At 43.2% G+C, this 23,485-nt stretch overlaps 1 protein-coding gene across 2 annotated transcripts in view; it reads left to right on the top strand.

Moving 5' to 3' along the window:
* The window catches only part of FBXO42 (F-box protein 42), an 83,561-nt gene that overhangs the window by 20,462 nt on the left and 39,614 nt on the right, over positions 1-23,485 (top strand). For both annotated transcript variants that reach the window (XM_008148172.3, XM_054720546.1), the window contains exons 2-3: positions 4,905-5,171; positions 11,931-12,047. In XM_008148172.3, the coding sequence (XP_008146394.1) occupies positions 4,922-5,171; positions 11,931-12,047 (367 nt within the window). In that variant the 5' untranslated portion in view covers positions 4,905-4,921. The remainder of the gene's footprint in view (positions 1-4,904; positions 5,172-11,930; positions 12,048-23,485) is intronic.

Genomic DNA, 23,485 nt, shown 5'->3' with positions numbered 1-23,485 from the left:
TAGCAGTTAAATGTGGGAAAAACAGCTCACCCATAGTGGTTCAGAGGGGTCTAACTACCTATGATCCTTTATCTAATACAACTTACAGTTTACCTATGACAATACTTCTTAACTTTGGGGGAATGGAGGGAATTGCTGGTGTCCTTTCTTCTCCACTACCCCCTCCTCCCCCAACTCGGAGGATTTAGACTGCTCCACTACTTCCAGTTAGCCAATTGTTCATCATCATCAAGATTCTAGCACCACTTTGGTAGGACACATTGCAGTACCATGAACTAATTTGGTAGCTAAATTGTCTTGGAAGCAATTTCATGAGTTTTATGTTTTCATTTTCTTGAATGTGCTCATTCTTCCAGGTTTTTTTAAATTTTTTTTTTTTTATTGATTTCAGAGAGGAAAGGAGAGAGAGAGAGAGAGAAATATCAGTGATGAGAGAGAATCACTGATTGGCTGTTTCCTGCCTGCCCCCTACTGGGGATTGCAACCTGGGCATGTGCCCTTGACCGGAATCAAACCTGGAACCCTTCAGTTTTCAGGCTGATGCTCTATCCACTGAGCCAAACGGGCTAGGGCGGTATGTATGTTTTTTAAAAAATATATTTTTATTGATTTCAGAGAGGAAGAGAGAGGGGGGGAGAGAGAGACATCAATGATGAGAGAAAATAATTGATTGGCTGCCTCCTGCATGCTTCCTACTGAGGATCAAGCCCACAACATGGGCATGTGCCCTGACTGGGAGTCGAACCCTGACCTCCTAGTTCATAGGTCTATGCTCAACCACTGGGACACACTGGCTGAGCTGTGTGTGTATTTTTTAAAAATGTTTATTGTTCAGATTATTACTGTTGTTCCTCTTTTTTCACCCCATAGCTCCCCTCCACCGGTTCCCACCCCACCCCTTACCCTTACCCCCCCCAACACACTGTCCTCATCCATAGGTGTATGATTTTTGTCCAGTCTCTTCCTACACCCCCCACACTCCTTGCCCCTCGAGGATTGTCAGTCCACTCCCTTTCTATACCCCTGATTCTATTATATTCACCAGTTTTTTCTGTTCATCAGAGTTCTTATTCACTTGATTTTTAGATTCACTTGTTGATAGATATGTATTTGTTGTTCATAATTTTTATCTTTACTTTTTTCTTCTTCTTACTCTTCTTAAAGAATACCTTTCAGCATTTCATATAATACTGGTTTGGTGGTGATGAACGCCTTTAGCTTTTTCTTATCTGTGAAGCTCTTTATCTGACCTTCAATTCTGAATGATAGCTTTGCTGGGTAGAGTAATCTTGGTTGTAGGTTCTTGCTATTCATCACTTTGAATATTTCTTGCCACTCCCTTCTGGTCTGCATAGTTTCTGTTGAGAAATCAGCTGACAATCGTATGGGTGCTCCCTTGTAGGTAACTAACTGTTTTTCTCTTGCTGCTTTTAATATTCTCTCTTTGTCTTTTGCTCTTGGCATTTTAATTATGATGTGTCTTGGTGTGGTCCTCTTTGGATTCCTTTTGTTTGGGGTTCTCTGCACTTCCTGGACTTGTAAGTCTATTTCTTTCACCAGGTGGGGGAAGTTTTCTGTCATTATTTCTTCAAATAGGTTTTCAGTATCTTGCTCTCTCTCTTCTTCTGGCACCCCCATAATTTGGATGTTGGTATGCTTAAAGTTGTCCCAGAGGCTCCTTACACTATCTTCATATTTTTGGATTCTTTTTTCTTTTCCAGTTGGGTGTTTTTTGCTTCTTTGTATTTCAAATCTTTGACTTGATTCTTGCAATCCTCTAGTCTGCTGTTGGATCTCTGTATATTATTTTTAATTTCAGTCAGTGTATGCTTAATTTCTAGTTGGTCCTTTCTCATATCCTCGAGGGTCTCACTAAATTTATCGGCCTTTTCTAGAAAATTCTTAAAAAACCTTATAATCGTGGTTTGTTTTTAATATATTTTATTGATTTTTTACAGAGAGGAAGGGAGAGGGATAGAGAATTAGAAACATCGATGAGAGAGAAACATAGATCAGCTGCTCCTGCACACTCCCCACTGGGGATGTGCCCACAACCAAGGTATATGCCCTTGACCAGAATCGAACCTGGGATCCTTCAGTCTGCAGGCCAACACTCCATCAACTGAGCCAAACCGGCTAGGGCATAACGGTGGTTTTGAACTTTATATCCAGTAGTTTGCTTTCCTCCATTTCTTTCATTTGTGACCTGTTTCTTTGTCTCCGCATTTTGGCTGCTTTCCTGAGTTGATAGAGTGCCTTTGTGTGCTAGGTGTCCTATAGGGCCCAGTGGCTCAGCCTCCCCAGTTACCTGAGGTGGACACTCTTGGTGCACCCCTTCGTGGGCTGTGTGCGCAGTCTTGTTGAAGTTAAGCCTTGATTGTTTTTGGTATCACTGGGAGGAATTGACCTCCAGGCCAATTGGCTGTGAGGATCAGCTGTGTCTACGATGGGAGAACTTCTGTGCTGGAGACACCCTTATGAGGCAAGACTTGCTTCAGTGGGGGTTTGGTGCTCACTGAGTCTGCCCCCTGAGTGAGTCCCTTATGGATCTGAGGAGTTGTAATCTGGATGGTCCCACTCTGACCCCTGGGTACACTGGCTCTTGGATCTCCAAGGAGGTGCTAATTTAGCCTCTGCCTGAGGCCACCCAGCAGGAGCTACAGAGAGATCTGCAGATTCCTCTTCTTTGTTTGGGTTTTGGAGGTGCCCAGATGAGGCCCAGCTCTGAAGCAGTGCAGGCTGCTGTGAGGCCTTGGGCCTTCTTTTGGATGTTCTGGGTCTTTCTGACTCAGCTGCAATTTGTTAGGTAATTTTAGATTTCAAAGTACCAGGCCATTCATATGCAAAAGCCTCTGCGCACAGCTTGGATGGGGCGGAGTCTCAGGGTGGGGTAAACAGCAATGGCTTCCCGTCAGCCCTGCCCTAAGAGGCCCCCGGGTCTCAGTGTCCCTTGGTAATCGCTGCAAGCACCTCTGAGAGAAAGCCGCCCTTGTGTTCTGCCCACTGCCAGACAGTCCAGTTTCACCCCATATGAGCCTGGATCCCCAGAGTCTCTCTTGGAACCTGAGTTCAGAACAGTCGGGAGCTTGTGTCTCCCTGCGGATTGAAAAAGCCAGCCATGTACTCAGTTGCCAGCCCTCTCCGTGCGTGCCTCCATACCTCTGGACTTTACTTCTGCAACTCCTCTGAGTCTCAGTGTGCTTTTTTCTTCCTTCTAGTTATAGAATTTCCACTCAGCCTTCCGGTGGTTCTGGATGATGTTCGTTTTGTCTTTTAGTTGTAGTTTTGAAGTGGTTGTGCGAGGCAGCAAGTTCAGTTGTTTACCTATGCTGCCATCTTGGTTTCTCCTCTGTGTGTATGTTTTTAACATGTTGTTCTCTTCCTAGAAAATTTAGGGAATACAGATGATAGGACAAAGAAGAAATTTTAAAATCACCCATAATAATTTTAAAAAATTAATTACCTCTATTAGAGGTAACTTGATCATGGCGTGTTTTAGTAAACTTTAGAGAAGTGCATTAAGTATCCAGCTAGGTGAATTTTTCACAAACTGAACCCATCTGTGTAACCATTACCCAATCGGGAAACAACTTTACCAGGACCCCCAGGAGCTTCCCAGTGGTTACCAAAAGTAACCACTACCCTCACTTGCAACAGCTTAAGTTAATTTTGCCTAATTTTGAATTTGACATAAGCATGGTCATGTAGTATGTACTCTTCTGATTTTTCTTGCTCGATATGATGTTGAGACTTACCTGTGTGTTTATCTGTGGCTCCTTGTTGTATAGCATTCCATTGTGAATGTGCCACATTTATGTGTTCTATTGTTAAGGGGCATTTGTATTATTTCCAGTTTTTTACTTCCTGGATCTGTTATGATGTTTTCTAGTATAAATATTGCTGTGTATTTGGTATTTTAGCTAGTTAGACCTATTCTTGGACTATTTATTATCCTCTTAAGTGAATTGTCTTGTGTAAAAGCTAGAAAAACTGTTATATCTAAAATCACATCCTCAGAATATTCTTTATTTAGTATATTTTTATTGACTTCAGTGAGGAAGGGAGAGGGAGAAAGAGACAGCAACATCAATGATGAGAGAGACTCATTGAGCGGCTGGTTCTTGCATGCCCCCTACTGGGGATCGAGCCCGCAACCAAGGCATATGCCCTTGACTAGAATCGAACCTCCAACCCTTCAGTCCACAGGCCAGTGCTCTATCTACTGAGCCAAACCAGCTAGGACAGAATATTCTTTTTTTAAAATATATATTTTTATTGATTTCAGAGAGGAAGGAAGAGGGAAAGATAGAAACATCAATGATGAGAATCATTGATCAGCTGCCTCCTGCACGCCCCCTACTGGGGATTGATCCTGCAACCTGGGCATGTTCCCTTAGCCGAAATCAAACCCGGGACCCTTTATTCTGCAAGCAGAGGCTCTATTCACTGAGCCAAACCGGCTAGGGCCTCAGAATATTCTTATTACTCTTTGTAGCACCATGGTTAGTTTTTCCTTCTAAGTGTGAGGTCTTAAATTATGTTACTGGCTAAGGGAGGCTAATTGTTACTCCCTTTACTATCTTCCAGTCAGATCCTTGATTCAGGGGAATTGTTAGAGAACCTGTTTTCTGGCTTTACTAGTATAGTTGTACCTATCATAGTTTTCAGTGGAGAGAAAAAATACAACCAGAAGCCTTAAGGGATTGTTAGTTATTTGGGATGGGCTTGGTGCTTGAGCTGTGCCTATCAAATTAAGGTGCCTCACAACTAGTGTACGAAAGTGCTAGAGAACACATTTCATATTGAGGGTCTCAGACAAATCCTGAACAACTTGGGTGCACATGCCTATGTTATTTCAGAGCTGCTAGCAGTGTATACTAATGTTTGTTTCTTTCCCATGATAGCTGTCGAGTGGAATGTCATGGCCAGTTCCTCGGACAGTGAAGATGACAGTTTCATGGCGGTGGACCAAGAAGAAACTGTGCTAGAAGGGACAATGGAGCAAGATGAGGAGCCCCAACCAATATTGGAGGTTGAGGAGACTAGACATAATAGGTCCATGTCTGAGCTGCCTGAAGAGGTTTTGGAATACATCCTATCCTTTCTTTCACCCTACCAAGAACACAAAACTGCAGCCCTTGTCTGCAAACAATGGTATCGACTTATCAAAGGTACTGGGGGACAGTGGGACAGTGGAAAGGTTATTTATTTATTTAAAATGTGTTTGAATGAATTATTTTTAAACCCTAAATTTTATTTTCTCCTTTTATTTAAAATTGACTTGAGAGAGAGAGAAGGGGTGGGGGGAGAGAGAGAAAGATGTGAGAGAAAAACATCAATTGCCCCCCTCCATGCACTCCAAATGGGGATCAAACCTGCAACCTAGATATGTGTCCTGACTGGGAATTGAACCCGCAACCTTTTGGTGTACTGGATGACGCTCCAACTAACTGAGCCACCTGGCCAGGGCTTTTTTCTCTTTTCCTCCTTAAATTTACTGTGGTTCTAAAATTTAGTGTTAATATTGTACATTTCCCTTTTCTTTTTATCCTGAATAGTTTTATGAACAGCTTGAATACTATAGTATTTAATCATTTTGCAGTTTCTTTTCTGCATATTCTTAGAGTTGATCTGGTAAATTGTATTGTTCTTGAACAGGCAAAGTAGGGATGGATATGGGATAACAGTAATAGCTAACATTAATATAGCTCTTACCGCCCTGACCGGTTACCGCCCTGACCGGTGTGGCTCAGTTGGTAGAGCGTCAGCCTGCAGTCTCAAAGGTCCCAGGTTCGATTCCGGTCAAGGGCATATACCTTGGTTGCGGGCACATCCCCAGTAGGGGGTGTGCAGGAGGCAGTTGGTCGATGGTTCTCTCTCATCGATGTTTCTAACTCTCTATCCCTCTCCCTTCCTCTCTGTAAAAAATCAATAAAATGCATATTTAAAAAAAAACAAAAAACAGTCCCCATTTTGTGTCCCTCAGTGCGGTCATTCCGTGAGAACTTGGTGGGGAAAAAAATCAAATAATTTGGGGAAGTGTAAAAAAAAAATAAAAAATATATATATATATATATATACATATATATATATATATGGCTCTTACCATTGTCAGGCACTATTGTAACTGCTTTACAATCCTCTCAGCAAGCTATAATAGATGAAGAAACTGAGTGAGGCACAGGTAAGTAACTTATCCACAGTCACACAGATAATAAATGGAGGATCGAAGATTCACAGGCAGTCTGTCTTTAAAGTCCATGATGGTACCATATTATCTCTCAAAGTGGATAGTTGTGGCAAATATGGATTTGCAAAAGCATTTACCCCTTGATTTTACCTCTAAACAACACAGGCTTAATGGATATCTTTTACTTTTAAAAATGAGTTACTCCCTTTTTCCTCTCTATTTTCTAATTAAGATTTCAACTGTAACTAAATGTTGAATTTACTGGCTGTATTTTATTTTTAATTAATTGATAGCAGTTATTTGGCTTCATTCCATTTTAGGTGGAAAGCCCTCACCCCTTTTTTTTTTAAATAAAGATGACCAAGCCAGTTGAATAATCTTTTTTTAATTTTTTTATTTGTGTGTGTGTGTGTGTGTGTGTGTGTGTTCAGTTGTATGATTTTATTTTTTATTTTTAGGTGAATAAGAAAATTTTATTATTTTTATTTTTAAATAAATCTTTATTGTTCAGATTAGTACTGTTGTTCCTCTATTTTCACCCCATAGCTCCCCTCCACCCGGTTCCCACCCACCCCATGCCCTTACCCCCACCCCCATCCTCATCCATAGGTGTATGATTTTTGTCCAGTCTCTTCCCGCACCCCCCACACACCTTTCCCCCCAAGAATTCAGTCCACTCCCTTTCTATGCCCCTGATTCTATTATATTCACCAGTTTATTCTTTTCATCAGATCTTTTTTTTATATATAATATATTTTATTGGTTTTTTACAGAGAGGAAGGGAGAGGGATAGAGAGCTAGAAACATCGATGAGAGAGAAACATCGATCAACTACCTCCTGTACACCCCCTACTGGGGATGTGCCCGCAACCAAGGTACATGCCCTTGACCGGAATTGAACCTGGGACCTTTCAGTCCACAGGCCGACGCTCTATCCACTGAGACAAACCTGTTTCGGCTCATCAGATATTTTATTCACTTGATTTTTAGATTCACTTGTTGATAGATATGTATTTGTTCTTCATAATTTTTATCTTTACTTTTTTCTTCTTCCTCTTCTTAAAGAATACCTTTCAGGCCGAAACCGGTTTGGCTCAGTGGATAGAGCGTCGATCTGCGGACTCAAGGGTCCCAGGTTTGATTCCAGTCAGGGGCATGTACATTGGTTGCGGGCACATACCCGGTAGGGGGTGTGCAGGAGGCAGCTGGTCGATGTTTCTCTCTCATCGATGTTTCTAGCTCTCTATCCCTCTCCCATCCTCTCTGTAAAAAATCAATAAAAAATATTTAAAAAAAAAAAAGAATACTTTTCAGCATTTCATGTAATACTGGTTTGGCGGTGATGAACTCCTTTAGCTTTTTCTTATCTGTGAAGCTCTTTATCTGACCTTCAATTCTGAATGATAGCTTTGCTGAGTGGAGTAATCTTGGTTGTAGGTTCTTGCTATTCATCATTTTGAATATTTCTTGCCACTCCCTTCTGGCCTGCATAGTTTCTGTTGAGAAATTAGCTGACAATCGTATGGGTGCTCCCTTGTAGGTAACTAACTGTTTTTCTCTTGCTGCTTTTAATATTCTCTCTTTGTCTTTTGCTCTTGGCATTTTAATTATGATGTGTCTTGGTGTGGTCCTCTTTGGATTCCTTTTGTTTGGGGTTCTCTGCACTTCCTGGACTTGTAAGTCTATTTCTTTCACCAGGTGGGGGAAGTTTTCTGTCATTATTTCTTCAAATAGGTTTTCAGTATCTTGCTCTCTCTCTTATTCTGGCACCCCCATAATTTGGATGTTGGTATGCTTAAAGTTGTCCCAGAGGCTCCTTACACTATCTTCATATTTTTGGATTCTTTTTTCTTTTTGCTTTTCCGGTTGGTGTTTTTTGCTTCTTTGTATTTCAAATCTTTGACTTGATTCTTGCGATCCTCTAGTCTGCTGTTGGATCTCTGTATATTATTATTATTATTTTTTTAAAATATATTTTATTGATTTTTTTACAGAGAGGAAGGGAGAGGGATAGAGAGCTAGAAACATCGATGAGAGAGAAACATCGACCAGCTGCCTCCTGCACACCCCCTACCGGGGTTGTGCCCGCAACCAATGTACATGCCCTTGACCAGAATCGAACCTGGGACCTTTCAGTCCGCAGGCCGACGCTCTATCCACTGAGCCAAACCGGTTTCGGCTGTATATTATTTTTAATTTCAGTCAGTGTATGCTTAATTTCTAGTTGGTCCTTTTTCATATCCTCGAGGGTCTCGCTAAATTTATCGGCCTTTTCTAGAAAATTCTTAAAAAACCTTATAACTGTCGTTTTGAACTCTATAACCAGTCATTTGCTTTCCTCCATTTCTTTCATTTGTGACCTGTTTCTTTGTCTCCACATTTTGGCTGCTTCCCTGAGTTGATAGAGTGCCTTTGTGTGCTAGGTGTCCTATAGGGCCCAGTGGCTCAGCCTCCCCAGTTACCTGAGGTGGACACTCTTGGTGCACCCCTTCGTGGGCTGTGTGCGTAGTCTTGTTGTAGTTAATCCTTGATAGTTGTTGGTATCACTGGGAGGAATTGAACTCCAGGCCAATTGGCTGTGAGGATCAGCTGTGTCTACGATGGGAGAACTTCTGTGCTGGAGACACCCTTATGAGGCAAGACTTGCTTCAGTGGGGGTTTGGTGCTCACTGAGTCTGCCCCCTGAGTGTGTCCCTTATGGATCTGAGGAGTTGTAATCTGGATAGTCCCACTCTGACCCCTGGGTACACTGGCTCTTGGATCTCCAAGGAGGTGCTAATTTAGCCTCTGCCTGAGGCCACCCAGCAGGAGCTACAGAGAGATCTGCAGATTCCTCTTCTTTGTTTGGGTTTTGGAGGTGCCTAGATGAGGCCCAGCTGTGAAGCAGTGCAGGCTGCTGTGAGGCCTTGGGCCTTCTTTTGGATGTTCTGGGTCTTTCTGACTCAGCTGCATTTTGTTAGGTAATTTTAGATTTTAAAGGACCAGGCCATTCATATGCAAAAGCCTCTGTGCACAGCATGGGTGGGATGGGGTCTCAGGGCGGGGCAAACAGCAATGGCTTCTCGTCAGCTCTGCCCTAAGAGGCCCCCGGTTCTCAGTGTCCCTTGGTAATCACTGCAAGCACCTCTGAAAGAAAGCCGCCTTCAAGTTCCGCCTGTTGCCAGACAGTCCAATTTCTCCCCGTATGAGTCTGGGTCCCCAGAATCTTGCCCAGAACTGGAGTTCAGAGCAGTCAGGAGCTTGTGTCTCCCTCCCACTTGAAAAAGAGAGCTGAGTACTCAGTTGCCAGCCCTCTCTTCACGCGCACACACGTGCCTCCATACCTCTGCCTTTACTTCCGCAGCTTCTCTTGAGTCTCAGTGTGCTTTTCTCTTTCCTTCTAGTTGTAGAATTTCCACTCAGCTAGCCTTCTTGTGGTTCTGGATGATGTTCATTTTGTCTTTTAGTTATAGTTTTGAAGTGGTTGTGCAAGGCAGCAAGTTCAGGTGTTTACCTATGCCGCCATCTTGGTTTTCTTCCAGTTGAATAATCTTTGATTAAAGCAAGGGTTCTATCAATTGGTTCTTTCCTGGTGGAGCAAGGCAGCCAGAAATATGAAAGAGCAAAACCTTTACATAAGAATCAGCCTTAAAAGCTTTTCCTTGCATCAGAGTGGTTTTCATGGGGAATGTGATCTTGTCAGTTATCCAATTCCATCCTGGAGGTCTATGGATCAGCTGTGTTGAAGCTGCTTATAACAGGTAATACTAGTATGCACAACCTGCTTCTGTCGGCAGAGTTAGTGGTCTCTTCAGGAGAGAGTGGCTCCTTATACTGTGGAAATAGATGGTTTCACCTCTTAAATAGAGGTGGAAGGATCAGGGATGAGGGGCTGTGATCTAATCACATGTATGAATGTATTATCGGGCATTTACTTTTTTTATTTTCTCATTGAGGATATATTTGTTTGTTTTTCTTCATTGATTCTAGAGAGAGAGGAAGGGGGAGAGAGAGAAACATCAGTGTGAGAGGGAAATATCAACCAGTTGCTTCTCAGTAGATTGCCTCCTGTACACCCCTTCCCTACATTAGGGATCAAACCCACAATCTGGGTATGTGCCCTGACCAGGAATCAAACCATGACCTCCTGGTTTATACGTCAGTGCTCAATCATTGAGCCATACAAGCTGGACACACTTTCACTTTTTAAAACAGACTTCCTTAATTATAAATAATTTAGTTATAAATAATAATAATCCATTATAAACTAACTAGAGGCCCGGTGCATGAAATTCGTGCACTGGAGGGGGGTGTCCCTCAGCCCAGCCTGCACCCTCTCCAATTTGGGATCCCTTTCACAATCCAGGACTGCTGGCTCCCAACCGCTCCCCTTGCCTACCTGCCTGATTGCACCTATCCGCTTCTGCCTGCCAGGCTGATCACCCCCTAACCACTCCCCTGCCAGCCAGATCTATGCCTAACTGCTCCCCTGTCGTCCATATTGCCCCTAACTGCCCTCCCCTGCCAGCCTGGTCACCCCTAATTGCCCTCCCCTGCCGGACTTGTCACCCCCAACTGCCCTCCCCTGCTGGCCTGGTCACTCCTAACTGCCCTCCCCTGCTGGCCCAGTCACCACTAACTTCCCTCCCTTGCCAGCCTGGTCGCCCCTAACTGCCCTTCCTTGCCAGCCTGGTCGCCCCTAACTGCCCTCCTCTGCTGGCCTGATTGCCCCTAACTGCCCTTCCCTGCCAGCCTGGTCACTCCTAACTGTCCTCTTCTGCAGGCCTGGTTGCCCCCAACTGCCCTCCCCTGCAGGCCTGGTTCCCCCCAATTGCCCTCCCCTGCAGGCCTGGTCCCCCCAACTGCCCTCCCCTGCAGGGCTGGGTCCCCCTCAACTGCCCTCTCCTGCAAGCTTGGTCCCCCCCCAACTGCCCTTCTCTGCCGACCCAGTCACCCCTTACTGCCCTCCCCTGCAGGCCTGATCATCCCCAACTGCCCTCCCTTTCAGGCCTGGTCCCTCCCAACTGCCCTCCCCTGCCAGCCATCTTGTGTCCACATGGGGACAGCCATCTTGTGTGTTGGAGTGACGGTCAATTTGCATATTACCTCTTTATTAGATAGGATTATTATCTCCTTGTTTAAGATGGAGAATGCTTAGTTGCCATGGCCTAATAATAGATATTTACTGAACACCCATTATATTCCAGGTACTGTTTTACCATACTCTTTATCACTAAGCTAAATTGTCCGCCAGCCCCTTTGCTTTGTAGTAAATAATATCAGTTATTTTGATGTGTTGCATCATGATGTAACATAAAGGGGAGCAGAGTTACAGAGTGAGCTAATTTTGTAACTTTGAGCAAGTCATTTAACCTTCCTGAACCTGGCAAATGAAAGGATTGGATCTTCCAGTTTTAAAATTCTGTGATTTTATTTTTTAAAATAAAATTATTTATTGATTTTGAGAGAGAGAGAAACATTGGTTTGTTGTTTCACTTATTTATGCATTTATTGGTTGATTCTTGTATGTGCCCTAACCAGAGATTGAACCTGAAACCTTGGCATATTGGGACAATGCTCTAATGAACTAAGCTACCAGGCCAGGTCTCTATTTTCTTTTTTTGAATGAAAAATCAAAAAAATTTGGAGTTCTTCAAAGAAACTTATGTTTTATAAAAGTTACAAAATACTTAAATTGTTTTAATAATTTGATTTACAAGTGAAGTGTCTAGGCTGAGGCCTTTATTATTTTTGTCTTTAGGTGTAGCTCACCAGTGTTATCATGGTTTCATAAAGGCTGTTCAGGAAGGAAACATTCAGTGGGAGAGTCGGACTTACCCTTATCCTGGAACCCCGATCACTCAGCGGTTCTCACACAGTAAGTATTTACTGAGAAAGCAGATCCCACCCTGCCTGTGTTTCCAAAAACTATTTTGAGGAATGTGTTTTGTCTGACTTTTTAATGATGAAAATGTAAAATGAGGACTTAATATTAATTTTACAATCAGAATGAGGGAAGAGCATGAGCCTAAATACATTCTTGGTACTTTGGTATAATTTTATATTCTGCTTTTCATTGATTTTTTTTTTGTAGTATTTCTATTCCAAAGATGTCAAGGTGTTATGCTTAGACTTTTAAACATCTGACATCATGTAAGACGAAAACAAAGGAACAACATACACGAGAGTATTTCTAGATTTTTGCTCTAGAGTTTTACAATAACTCTTTTATTTTAACAAAGTGTATGTTCAGTAAACACTGAATTTGACTGAAGATGATTGATTATAAAATATAAATTCATATAGTAAAATTATAAATAAAATGTCCTGGCAAATATATAGAGAGTTTTAAAATTATTCTAGAATTAACTCTATTTTAATTGATTTTTTAAAAAATATATTTTATTGAATTTTTACAGAGAGGAAGAGAGAGGGATAGAGAGTTAGAAACATCGATGAGAGAGAAACATCGATCAGCTGCCTCTTGCACACCCCCTACTGGGGATGTACCCACAACCAAGGTACATGCCCTTGACCGGAATCGAACCTGGGACCCTTGAGTCCGCAGGCCGACGCTCTATCCACTGAGCCAAACCGGTTTTGGCATATTTTAATTGATTTTTGTAGACACATTTTATTCTATTGTGATTCATATCCTTCCATCAAAGTGAAATTGAGATGTGGTATATCTTAGGCCAGTAAAGGTGTATTTATTAATGGGTCTGCAAAGAGAGAGCTCACTGAGGGAGAGGAGTGCCTTTTAGAAAGTTCTCATAATTATTGCTTTAATTATATTATTTCCCTTTTCAAAAACTTTCAGTGCCTGTCTATTGCCTACAAGGTAAAAGCTAAACTTAGTCTGATATTCAGAGCCCTTTTTCTTTTGACTTATGTCTAAATTCACCACTTCATCTCCCAACTTTTCCCAAGAGCTCTCCTCTTTCAAGCTATCACTTTGCCATACTCGTTTCTTCCTCCCTGGAATATTCTCATCCACTTAGCAGAAGCTTGCCTCTCCTTGAAGATTCAGTTCAAGTTCTAGCTCCTTCATGAAACCTTTTCTCAACTCCCTAGCCCATAGAAAATATTTTTCTGTTCTGAGCTTATGTTTATGTTGTTGCCTGGAATTCTAATTTGGCACTTAATGTCTTTCATTGTTAGCTTATATGTATGTGTATTTTTTTTTTAAAGCCTATATTTTGAACTCTTGAGGGGAAGGAGAGTATATTGGTTATTCATGTTGCATAAAAAATACCCCAAACTTAGCAGTTTAAAACAGCATTTGTTATCTCACAGAGTTCCCGAGGGTCACAAAATTGGGAGTGGCTCAGCTAGGAGATTCTGGCTCAGGGTCTCTTATGAAGTTGCAGTCAGTCTGACAGCCAGAGCGATAGTCACCTGAAGGCTTGACTGGGGCCTTGGGGGATCTCCTTCCAAGCTCAGTCAAGTAACTGACAGGAGGAGTTCCTTACTAACATGAACTGCATAGAGCTGCTCACGACTTGGCAGCTGGCTTCCCACAGAATAAATGATCTGCGAGAGACAGAGACAGACTCCAACAGAAGCCATGGTGTCTTTTACAACCTAATCTCTGAGATGAATACTGTCTTTTCTGCTGTATTTTATTGGTCACATAGAGATTGACCAAATGTATAAATACCAGGAATTGAGCATCATTGGAGGCTACCCCAGATCATGTGATATACTCTGTATGCAGAAGATAGTTTAATAAATAATTATAACTCATTATTTTGTTTGAATTGAATCTAAATAGGTCAAAGGAACAGGCCAAACTATTGCTGTGTTGTTGTTTTTTGTGTTTTTTTAAAAAACATATTTTATTGATTTTATAGAGAGAGAGGGAGAGGGATAGAGAGTTAGAAACACGGATCAGCTGCCTCCTGCACACCCCCTATCGGGGATGTGCCCGTAACCAAGGTACATGCCCTTGACCAGAATCGAACCTGGGACCCTTCAGTCCGCAGGCCGACGCTCTATCCACTGAGCCAAACCAGTTAGGGCTATTGCTGTGTTTTTAGTTCTCTCAAGGAGCTATTTTCATTTGTGCTGTTGTAAAAACCCCTAGAGCAGTGGATCTCAAAGTGTGATTCCTAGACCTCTGGGAAGGAGCTCGTGTGCGAGACCCTTTTTGGAGATATGTGAAGTCAGAAACTGGCTTTGTTTGTTTTAAACTGTCAGTGTGTGGCAGTGAAGAACACAGTGATCCCTAGAATCGTTGAGTGTGCTTGCTGCCTTGATCTTGCACAGGCTGCAGCACTTTACCCAGCATTGTTTCTGCACTATTAGTGCAAATGTCAACACAGTGAGGGCAATTAACTTTCTCCACTGCCTCCCCTCCTCCTCTCCTTCCTCCTCGGACTTATTATTATTATTTTAATTGATTTCAGAGAGGAAAGGAGAGGGAGAGAGAGAGAGAGAAGCATCAATGATGAGAGAGAATCATTGATTCAGGCATGTGCCCTGTTGGGAATTGAACCCATGACCTCCTGGTTCATAGGTTGACGCTCATTCACTGAGCCATGCCAGCTGGGCATTATTATTTTTTATTATTATTAAAATAGTTTTGAAAGCGTCCTAAATGTATTCAGGAGTCCAGAAACCACACTTTGACAATCACTGCAATGGACTGTAAAATGAATCCTCGCTGAGAATCTACACTAATAAAAGAGAAACATACAAATTGACCGTCACTCTGCTACACCCACCAGCCAATCAGGATTGAGTATGCAAATTAACACAAGAAAGATGGCGGCGGCCACAGAGCTGGAGCGAACAGGAGGCTTGGGTTGCCCTTGGCAATGGAGGAAGCCAAGCTTCCAGCCCGCCCTGGCCTCCACTAAAGGAGGGGCTGGGAGCCTGGGTCGCCAGGGTGACCCAGGCTTCCAGCTTACCCTGGCCACTGCTGAAGGAAAGGCTGGGAGCCTGGGTCACAGGGGACATGGCCAGCCTGAAAACGGCCCTCAGCCCCTTAACCAGGCTGGCCATACCCCCATGGAGGGAGGGTCCCTGCTGGGGGGTTTGGCCAGCCTGCAAACAGCCATCAGCCCCTCACCCAGGCTGGCCAGGCACCCCAGCGGGAACCCCCACTCTGAAGGGGGTGTGGCCAGCTTGAAAACAGCCCTCAGCCCCTCACCCAGGCTGGCCATGCCCCCCCAGCGGGGACCCTCACCCCATGGGGGTGTAGCCAGCCTGCAAACCACCCCAGGCCCCTTGCCCAGGCTGCCCCACGCCCCAAGGGAATCCTCACCCTGATCTGGGACAGCCTTCAGGGCAAACCTGCCGGCCCTCACCGGTGCATCAGGCCTCTATCTATACTAATAAAAGGGTAATATGCTAATTAGACTGGGAGACCTTCCAGGAGACCTTCCAAATGTTCTTCTGGACAAAAGCATGGTGGCGGGGCCGAGGTAGAGGCGGTTAGAGGCCAAGAGGGGCGGGCACTTGTGGGTGATCAGGCCAGGATGGGATGGCAGTCGTGGGTGATCAGGCCAGTGGGGGGGACCGTTGGGGATGATCAGACTGGTGGGGGGGGGGGGCCAGTGGGGCGTGAGCAGACCAGCAGGGGGGCCAGTTGGGGGTGAGCAGGATGTCAGTGAGGGTCAGTTGGGGGTGATCAGGACAGCGGGGGTGGGCAGTTTGGGGTGAACAGACCAGCAGGGGAGCAGTTAGGGGTGAGCAGGCCAGTGGGGAGGGGAGGTGGGGCTGAGCAGGCCAGCAGGGGGGGCAGTTGGGGGTGAGCAGGCCGGTAGGGGGGGCAGTTGAGGGCGAGCACACTGGCATGGGGGGCAGTTAGGGGTGATCAGGCTGGCAGGGGGGCCATTTTGGGGCGAGCAGGCCGGCAGCGGGGGGCAGTTGGGGGCAAGCAGGCCGGCAGGCAGAGTGGTTAGGGGCAATCAGGCAGGCAGGCAGGTGAGTGGTTAGGAGCCAGCAGTCCCAGATTGCGAGAGGGATATCCTACTGCCGGTTTAGGCCCGATCCCTATAAACTGGCAGTAGGACATCCTTCGAGGGGTCCCAGATTGGAGAGGGTGCAGCCCCCCCTCCCCCCGTGCACGAATTTTGTGCACCGGGCCACTAGTATTTAATGAAATTACGGGAGGATCTCTTGTTAGGTGCAATATTTATTGTCGAGGGAGGAATAACTTCAGTTACCTACAGATAATTGGTATAAGAAGTAGAGACAATGTTTCTTTTTTTTTAGATTTTTAAACTGTGAGGGAAATAGAATGAATCTAGGTGAAATAAAAACCAAAGTAGGAAATATTCAGAGGTGAATAATTATCATAGCAGTAGTTTAGCTTTCTGATGAGAAAAGGGGAAAAAGTTTTTTTCAGTTAACTAGCTTTTGAAAAAGTATCATAAAATAGAGGCAGTTATTTAAAGGGGAAATAGAAAGGAATAGTACAGTGAGTAAGCTCCCATAATTTCAGAGATTGGTGAGTTTTGATACTTGTTTTTACTCAAAAATTGTTTCATATCTACTTGAAATCCGGAAAAAGGTGCCATAGATTTTTTAAAGAAGTTCCTCTGTGTCTTATTATCTCTTTTGGTCTCTCATGTTTCTTTCCATCTGTCTACATGTTATCTAACTGGCAAACTAAAGAAAACTATTACAGAGAAATAGCAGTTTTCAAAATGGGTTTAAAACAAGGAATTTCTTTCCTTAGTTCCTTCCTCTTTCAACCCTGTATTTATACCTTGAGATCAACTTTATTTCTTATTCTCAGCTCAGGTTGAGCTTGAGATCTGCATTTCTAATTCTTTGCTCCTAGTGCCGTAGGGATACACAGAAGTTCCATGTTTAGTCAGCTAAAAGCAGAATTCAGTAGTACCCTCCAAATTTTCTCCTCTCCCTAATTTAGTTAATGGCATTTATCATGCTTTCAATTACACAAGCTTGAAAACTTGGATTCATCCTCAGTTCCTCTCTTTCTCCCAACAATAAAAGTAAAATCCTGTTGATTTTGTTCTGTCTCAGCAATCTCTCTCATATGTTTCCTTTATTTTCCCGTTACTCCCATGTATGATCTAATAATCATTCCATCTTTCCTAAGTTTTGTCTAAATAGTCTTCTTGCCTTTTCTCTTCATTTGAATCTGGATTAGATACTGTTGGCAATTGTCTCTAAAACTGGGGACAGTGCCACCTCCTAGGGTATTTGGAAATGTGTAAAGTCATTGTTTATTGTCTCGACTAGAAAGCACTACAAGCATTTAGTAGGCAAAGACCAGGCAAATGTCCTGCAGTGACTGGGATGATCCTACACATAAAGAATTGGCCTGCTCGAAATGACATGAGCTCCTGTCGGGAAACAGAGCAAATCTGAAACATAAAACCAGCCTTGTCATTCCACTTCCAAAAAGCCTCAGCCTCTTTGCACTACACGTAGAAGTTTCCACTCCACCTGGCTTTCAAGGCTCCACCCTACCTTTTCAGCCTAACTCACTGCTGCTGCCTCCTTACGCAGTCAGACCACACAAGACTCCTTGTGATGTCTTAAACTCCCTACTTCATGACTTTTCTTGGATGCCTTGATTTCATTTTCCCTTTCCCTCCTGTTTTTTTTCTGTCCCAGTCTTGGTTGTCCCTCATTAATTTACTGAAAATGTCCTATCCTCTAAAATTTATCTGAGAAACAAAGCCAAAAGCCATCTTCAAAAACTACTCTCAAATTCCCCATCATGGTGATTAAGCTCTTTCTTCCTCTGCTTATACTCCTCTAATACACTTCATACCTTCCTCTTATCCTATGTAATAAAAGCCTAATATGCAAACTGGCTCCTTGGGCAGTCTTTCGAGTTTGACCGGGAGTTCAACCGCTTGCTATGATGTGCGCTGGCCACCAGGGGGCGGCACGGAAAATGGCCGGCTTGGGCGATGTGCTGCGACCTCTCGCTGGCTACCTGGGGGCGGAGATGACGGGAACGGAGGTATGGTGAGAATTCGGGGTGTCCACCGAGCTTGCTCTTACTCCCCCTGCTACCCTCCCCCGAGACACCAGGGCTCGCATGCTAGGGAAGCCTTGGCGCTCAGGTGCCCAGGTGCTGGGCTCCTGCGAGGAGCCCACCCCACACCCGCGCAGCCTCTTTCAGGTGAGCCAGGCCGCAGCCGCTGCGGCTGCAGGGGCCAGTTGGGCTCCCCATAGGTTCGCGCAAAAGCGGTCTGCAAGGCTGGCCAGGAGAGAGCGTGCTGCCCACCCGTTTTCTGTGCGGCACCGCTGGGCGGCCTACGCTGCGCCCTGGCCTGCGGCGTCTGGCCACACTCACTGCATCTCTGCGTGGGGACTTGGGCCCCGTGACTCAGGCGGAGGGGGGCGTGCAGGGGCCCAGGTGCTGCCCAGGGTCCAGAGGTCAGCTGGGACCTGCCCTTTCACACCAGACACTCACACTTCCATCGCCGGCCATGCCTAGGGACCGCACCCATGCACCATGCAATGAGAAACATGCAAATTGAGTTGCTAGGAAATTGAATTAAAGGAACACTTGCTAAAAATTATGTTTTAAACTGCAAAATGTTCATAGTTGATAATTTATTAAATTCTGTGAAATTAAATGTAACAGAGATATGAGCAGTACCGCTTTTTTCCTAAGTATAAAAAATAATAAATAAAAAATATCTGGGACAAAAAAGGCAGGGGAAGTAAAATAAAGCCAGTTCTCCCGTGTTTTTGTTGTTGTTGTTGTTGTTGTTGTTTTTGGTGAGTGCATGATCAATCATGCAAGCCTTGATTAATGTAGACGGTCCTTTTCAGATTGTAGGGTGTCTTTTTCAAATGGATGTAGTGGTCTGTTGAGTCCCCAGCATCATGCCTAGAAAAAAGTTTTAGTGTTTAGGCTCCAGATATGGTCAGGGCATTCCACACACATGCAAATTGTGTTCCTGCATTAGCCAGCAGGCCCAGACTGGGTAACCAACCTTGCTTGTTCCATAGTTATGTAATTACAGGCCCTATCAAATATGTCCTGGCTTGTAGATGTGAGACACATGACAGCATAGTCTCTTTAAGCATGGGATAAATGCCTCAGGACCTTTCTCTGGAGACAAGTGGGGGAAACAAAAGAGACTTTAACAACCGAAAGTGCAAAAGTTAGAGTGGACATTTATTGAGTGACTACCAGGCATCATGGAAAATATGAAACAAATGGAAGATCTTACATTTGAGAGGACTGTAATATAGGAGGGAAGTATTCAGAATGCTGAGAGTCATTCGCTTGCTGTTTGTGTAATTGTGAACATTTGACTTGCCTTTGAATAGGGATGATTAGGTATTAACTTGCGGTATGTGTCTTGCAATAATTGTTCATGGAACAATCAAGCCCATTTCCAAAGGTTGAAGAGGTTTAGCAATTAGAATAAATGTTATTTCTTAGCAGAGTATTCATACTGTACTATGAACTGTAACTTTTGTTTGGTACATTCCAATGGTCTAGATGTTCTGAAAGGAAAATATTCTCTTTGGGTGGAGAACTTTGGTAAAAGGGAAATGACTACTTGAGCACTGGTATTTGCTTAAATTCTTATTTTTTTCTACAAGACTCATTGAACTTGTCCGGTTTCCCCACTCCCACCCAGACCAACATATAGTGTCTTAAATAAAAATAGACATTAAACGAAGTTCATTAGGATGCCTAAAATATTTGAGTGTATTATTGATGGCCATTTTCTCATTCCATTATATCTGAGTTCTAAACTTAGCTGCCTAAATTGACTCCCTTCCTTTCCAAGCTTCGTTGATAATTGACTGCTGGACATTGAAAATAAAGTGTGTGAAACTTGTCGTTTCAGTCCTATTATCTTTGCGGAGTTTGGGCTGTGCCTTCCTCTTGCAGAAGCCTTTGTTTGCTCAAAGAGAAGCAGGAAAATGCCGACTGCCTTATTTTAGTATAGGATTAAAATACACGTGGTTAAGAACCTCATGGGGCCCAGCTGCTGGCTGGGTTTTCAATCCAAATAGAGAAGAAGAATGTTTGCTACCTCTTTGATAAATAAAGGCACTGTACTCTTTTGCTACACGAAGGAAGCAGCTGCTAAGAGTTGATCTTTGAGGAATGGTGCGACATAAATGAGCTCTGACTCTTTTAGTTATGAAATCATGCACTTGTTTATTAAACATTGTTAAAATGGACACAACTTAAGGTTTCAGAAGACATAGGACATTGCTAATTTCTGTTCTGGAGGTATGGATTATCAAGAGGAAAAGAATGTTCTTTTTTTGCCTGTCACTAGTTGGTTCAGTTCAAAATTTTCCCATTTGTTGGAATAGTTAGTTCAAGAAAGGTATGAGAAGACCAGAATATCTGAAGCTTAATTTAGCTCCTTTAGTGGAGATTAAAATATGGCTTCAGTAATTATTCTTTTTGTTTGTCTAATGTCATCTAATTTGATCCTTTGCTGTTTGTAGTTTTTAATAAATCTGAGACATGGGCAATGTAATTTCATAGGATTTTACTTCTCAATAGACTTTATTGTTGGGATGTGGATAAAAAAACTGATTTAGGTATAGATTAGAAGTTATTTTCAAAGACAAAGACAGTCAGTGGAAGTTGTGAGATCATTTAAATCTTCATATACCATTATAGTGTATTTGAGTTCTGGGAATATAGTGACTATTTTGCAGGTGTGAGCCTATTGATATTAGATAATATTTCTTTTTTTATTTTTATTATTATTTTTTTAAATATATATATTTTTTATTTTTTACAGAGAGGAAGGGCGAGGGATAGAGAGTTAGAAATATCGATGAGAGAGAAACATCGATCAGCTGCCTCCTGCACATCCCCTACTGAGGATGTGCCCGCAACCAAGGTACATGCCCTTGACTGGAATCGAACCTGGGACCCTTCAGTCCACAGGCTGACACTCTATCCACTGAGCCAAACCGGTTAGGGCAGTATTTCTTTTTTTTTAAAATACATTTTTATTTATTTCAGAGAGGAAGGGAAAGGGAAAGAGAGATAGAAACATCAATGATGAGAGAGAATCATTGATTGGTTGCCTCCTGCACACTCCCCACTGGGGATTGAGCCCGAAACCCAGGCATGTGCCCTGACCAGGAATTGAACCCTGACCTCCTGGTTCATAGGTCGACACTCAACCACTGAGCCATGCCTGCTGGGCGATAGTATTTCATTTCTTCACATCTCTATTCTCTTTAATTTCTTTGTTAATTTGAAAAGTGTGCAGCTCCATTACTGCAGTGTCAGAGGTCTGATGGTTTGGATGTACTTCTTCCACTGATTGAGATTACTGGGTGTAAGTGACTAAACACACTGCTTTATGGGCTCTTAACTCATCCAGTTTTCTGACTTGGCCTTCCTAGTGTAGAGATTCCTTAAAGGGCCTATAGGGTGGGCTCAGTTAAGAAGAAAAAAAGGAAGGGTTATTCCCAGAGTTAGTACATATTACAGAGGTAATTATAGCAGTGGCATTTCCCTTTTTCTGAGCTTGAATAAGTGGTGCCAGGGTTCTGAAGAGATCTTAAAAACAGTGGCATGCTAAATCGAACTAGACCTAAAAATAAGCTGAATGATCACTGAAACCCTGCACTATGGGTTGAATCTCTCAATTTCTTTTCCCTTTCCCCTTCCTTTTATGTGACCCTTAACTGTTCAAGCCTAGTTTCACATGAACTTTGAGAGGTCTTTTTTCCCACTGGTATGCATGAAGTGAATAGAAAGGGAAGTTTTGCTCGGCCTTCTTCCTGAGATCCAGGATGCTAAATGCAAGAGTATAAGGAGTGTGGTCATCTTTTCCAAAGGATAGAGACTAAATGAGGTTTCAATGAGAAAGAAGCAAGGTAACAGAACTTAGCTCTCAAGCGTCTTATCTAGATTCTAGCTCTGATCTTCCTAGTTTTAAAGGAACAGCACCTCTCATAATCATTGCCTCTTTTCTTCAGAATGATGCCCATTGGTGAGGTATATATTTAATTAGTATATAATCAACTAATTTAAAAGGCTCTTCTGCTCTAACCGGTTTGGCTCAGTGGTTGGAGTGTCAGCCTGCAGAATGAAGGGCCCTGGATTCGGTTCCAGTCAAGAGCATCTAACTCAGTAAAGGGCACATACCTCAGTTGCAAGCTCGATCCCCCTCCCTTCCACTCTATCTAAAAATCAACGGGAAAAAATCCTCACATGAGGCTTAACAAAATAAATAAATAAATATTAGATCTTTATAAAAAAATAAAATAAAAAGACTCTTCTCAGAGACCTTGTGGCCTTTTCAATGTTATAGCACTTGTTTTCTGTTCAGTACCAACTAGCCTGTCTTGATGGCTTTTGGTTATACCTAGGAGCTTAATGACTTTCATGCTTTTTTTCTCATTGGTTTTGTGTCCATACTATTTCTGAGATCTCTGAGCTACATTAGTCTTTTTTTTTTTTAATATTTTTATTGATTTTAGAGAGGAAGGGAGAGGGAGAGAGATAGAAACATCCATGATGAGAGAGAACCATGGATCGGCTGCTTCCTGCACGCCCCCTACTGGGATCGAGCACGCAAGCTTGGGCATATGCCCCGACCGGGAATTGAACCTGTGACCTCCTGGTTCATAGGTCGATGCTCAACCACTGAGCCACTCTGGCCAGGCTACATTGGTCTTTATGTGTGGTTATTTCATGGCATTGGTTAAAAGGTTCTGTCATTCTCCTTCATATAAAGATTTGCTTATTGGTTTGTGCTTTGGGTTTCATTTGAAAACAAAAACGATAAGAGGAAGCCTGGAGGAGAGAAATGGGGGGACAGTACATCTGTTAGCACTGACTATCTTGCCCTAACCCTAGCAGGTGATGCAGATTTCGGTTCATTATGCAGCTGTGTTGAAATTTCACTCATTGAGCACCCTTAATCTGAATTCTTGTGTGCTCTTGCTGGAGTTATACTGTCTTATTTAATAACATCATTGTCACTTTGCTTTAGTGTGCTCAGAAATAACATTTTCTCTGGGCCTTATTTTATTTTTTACAATATTTTTATTGATTTCAGAGAGAAAGGGAGAGGTAGAGATAGAAACATCAATGCTGAGAGAGAATCATTGATGGGCTGCCTCTTGCACGCCCCCCACTGGGGATCGAGTCCGCAACCTGGGCATGTGCCCTTGACCAAAATCGAACCTGTGACCCTTCAGTCTGCAGGCCGACGCTCTATCCACTGAGCCAAACCAACTAAGGCTCTGGTACTTATTTTAAAGGTTAGCGTGATACTGACCAACCTGAAGACAACAGGCTGGTTATAGAAAATTGGTACCTGGTAAAAGAGTTGTGAAATAATTGCTCTTTGAAAGATATGGGCTATAGTT

The sequence above is a fragment of the Eptesicus fuscus genome, chromosome 9 (assembly GCF_027574615.1).
Source record: "Eptesicus fuscus isolate TK198812 chromosome 9, DD_ASM_mEF_20220401, whole genome shotgun sequence".
NCBI classification, from domain to species: Eukaryota; Metazoa; Chordata; class Mammalia; order Chiroptera; family Vespertilionidae; genus Eptesicus; species Eptesicus fuscus.
Note: the sequence above shows the minus strand (reverse complement) of the source record. Positions and strands in the feature narration are given on the sequence as shown.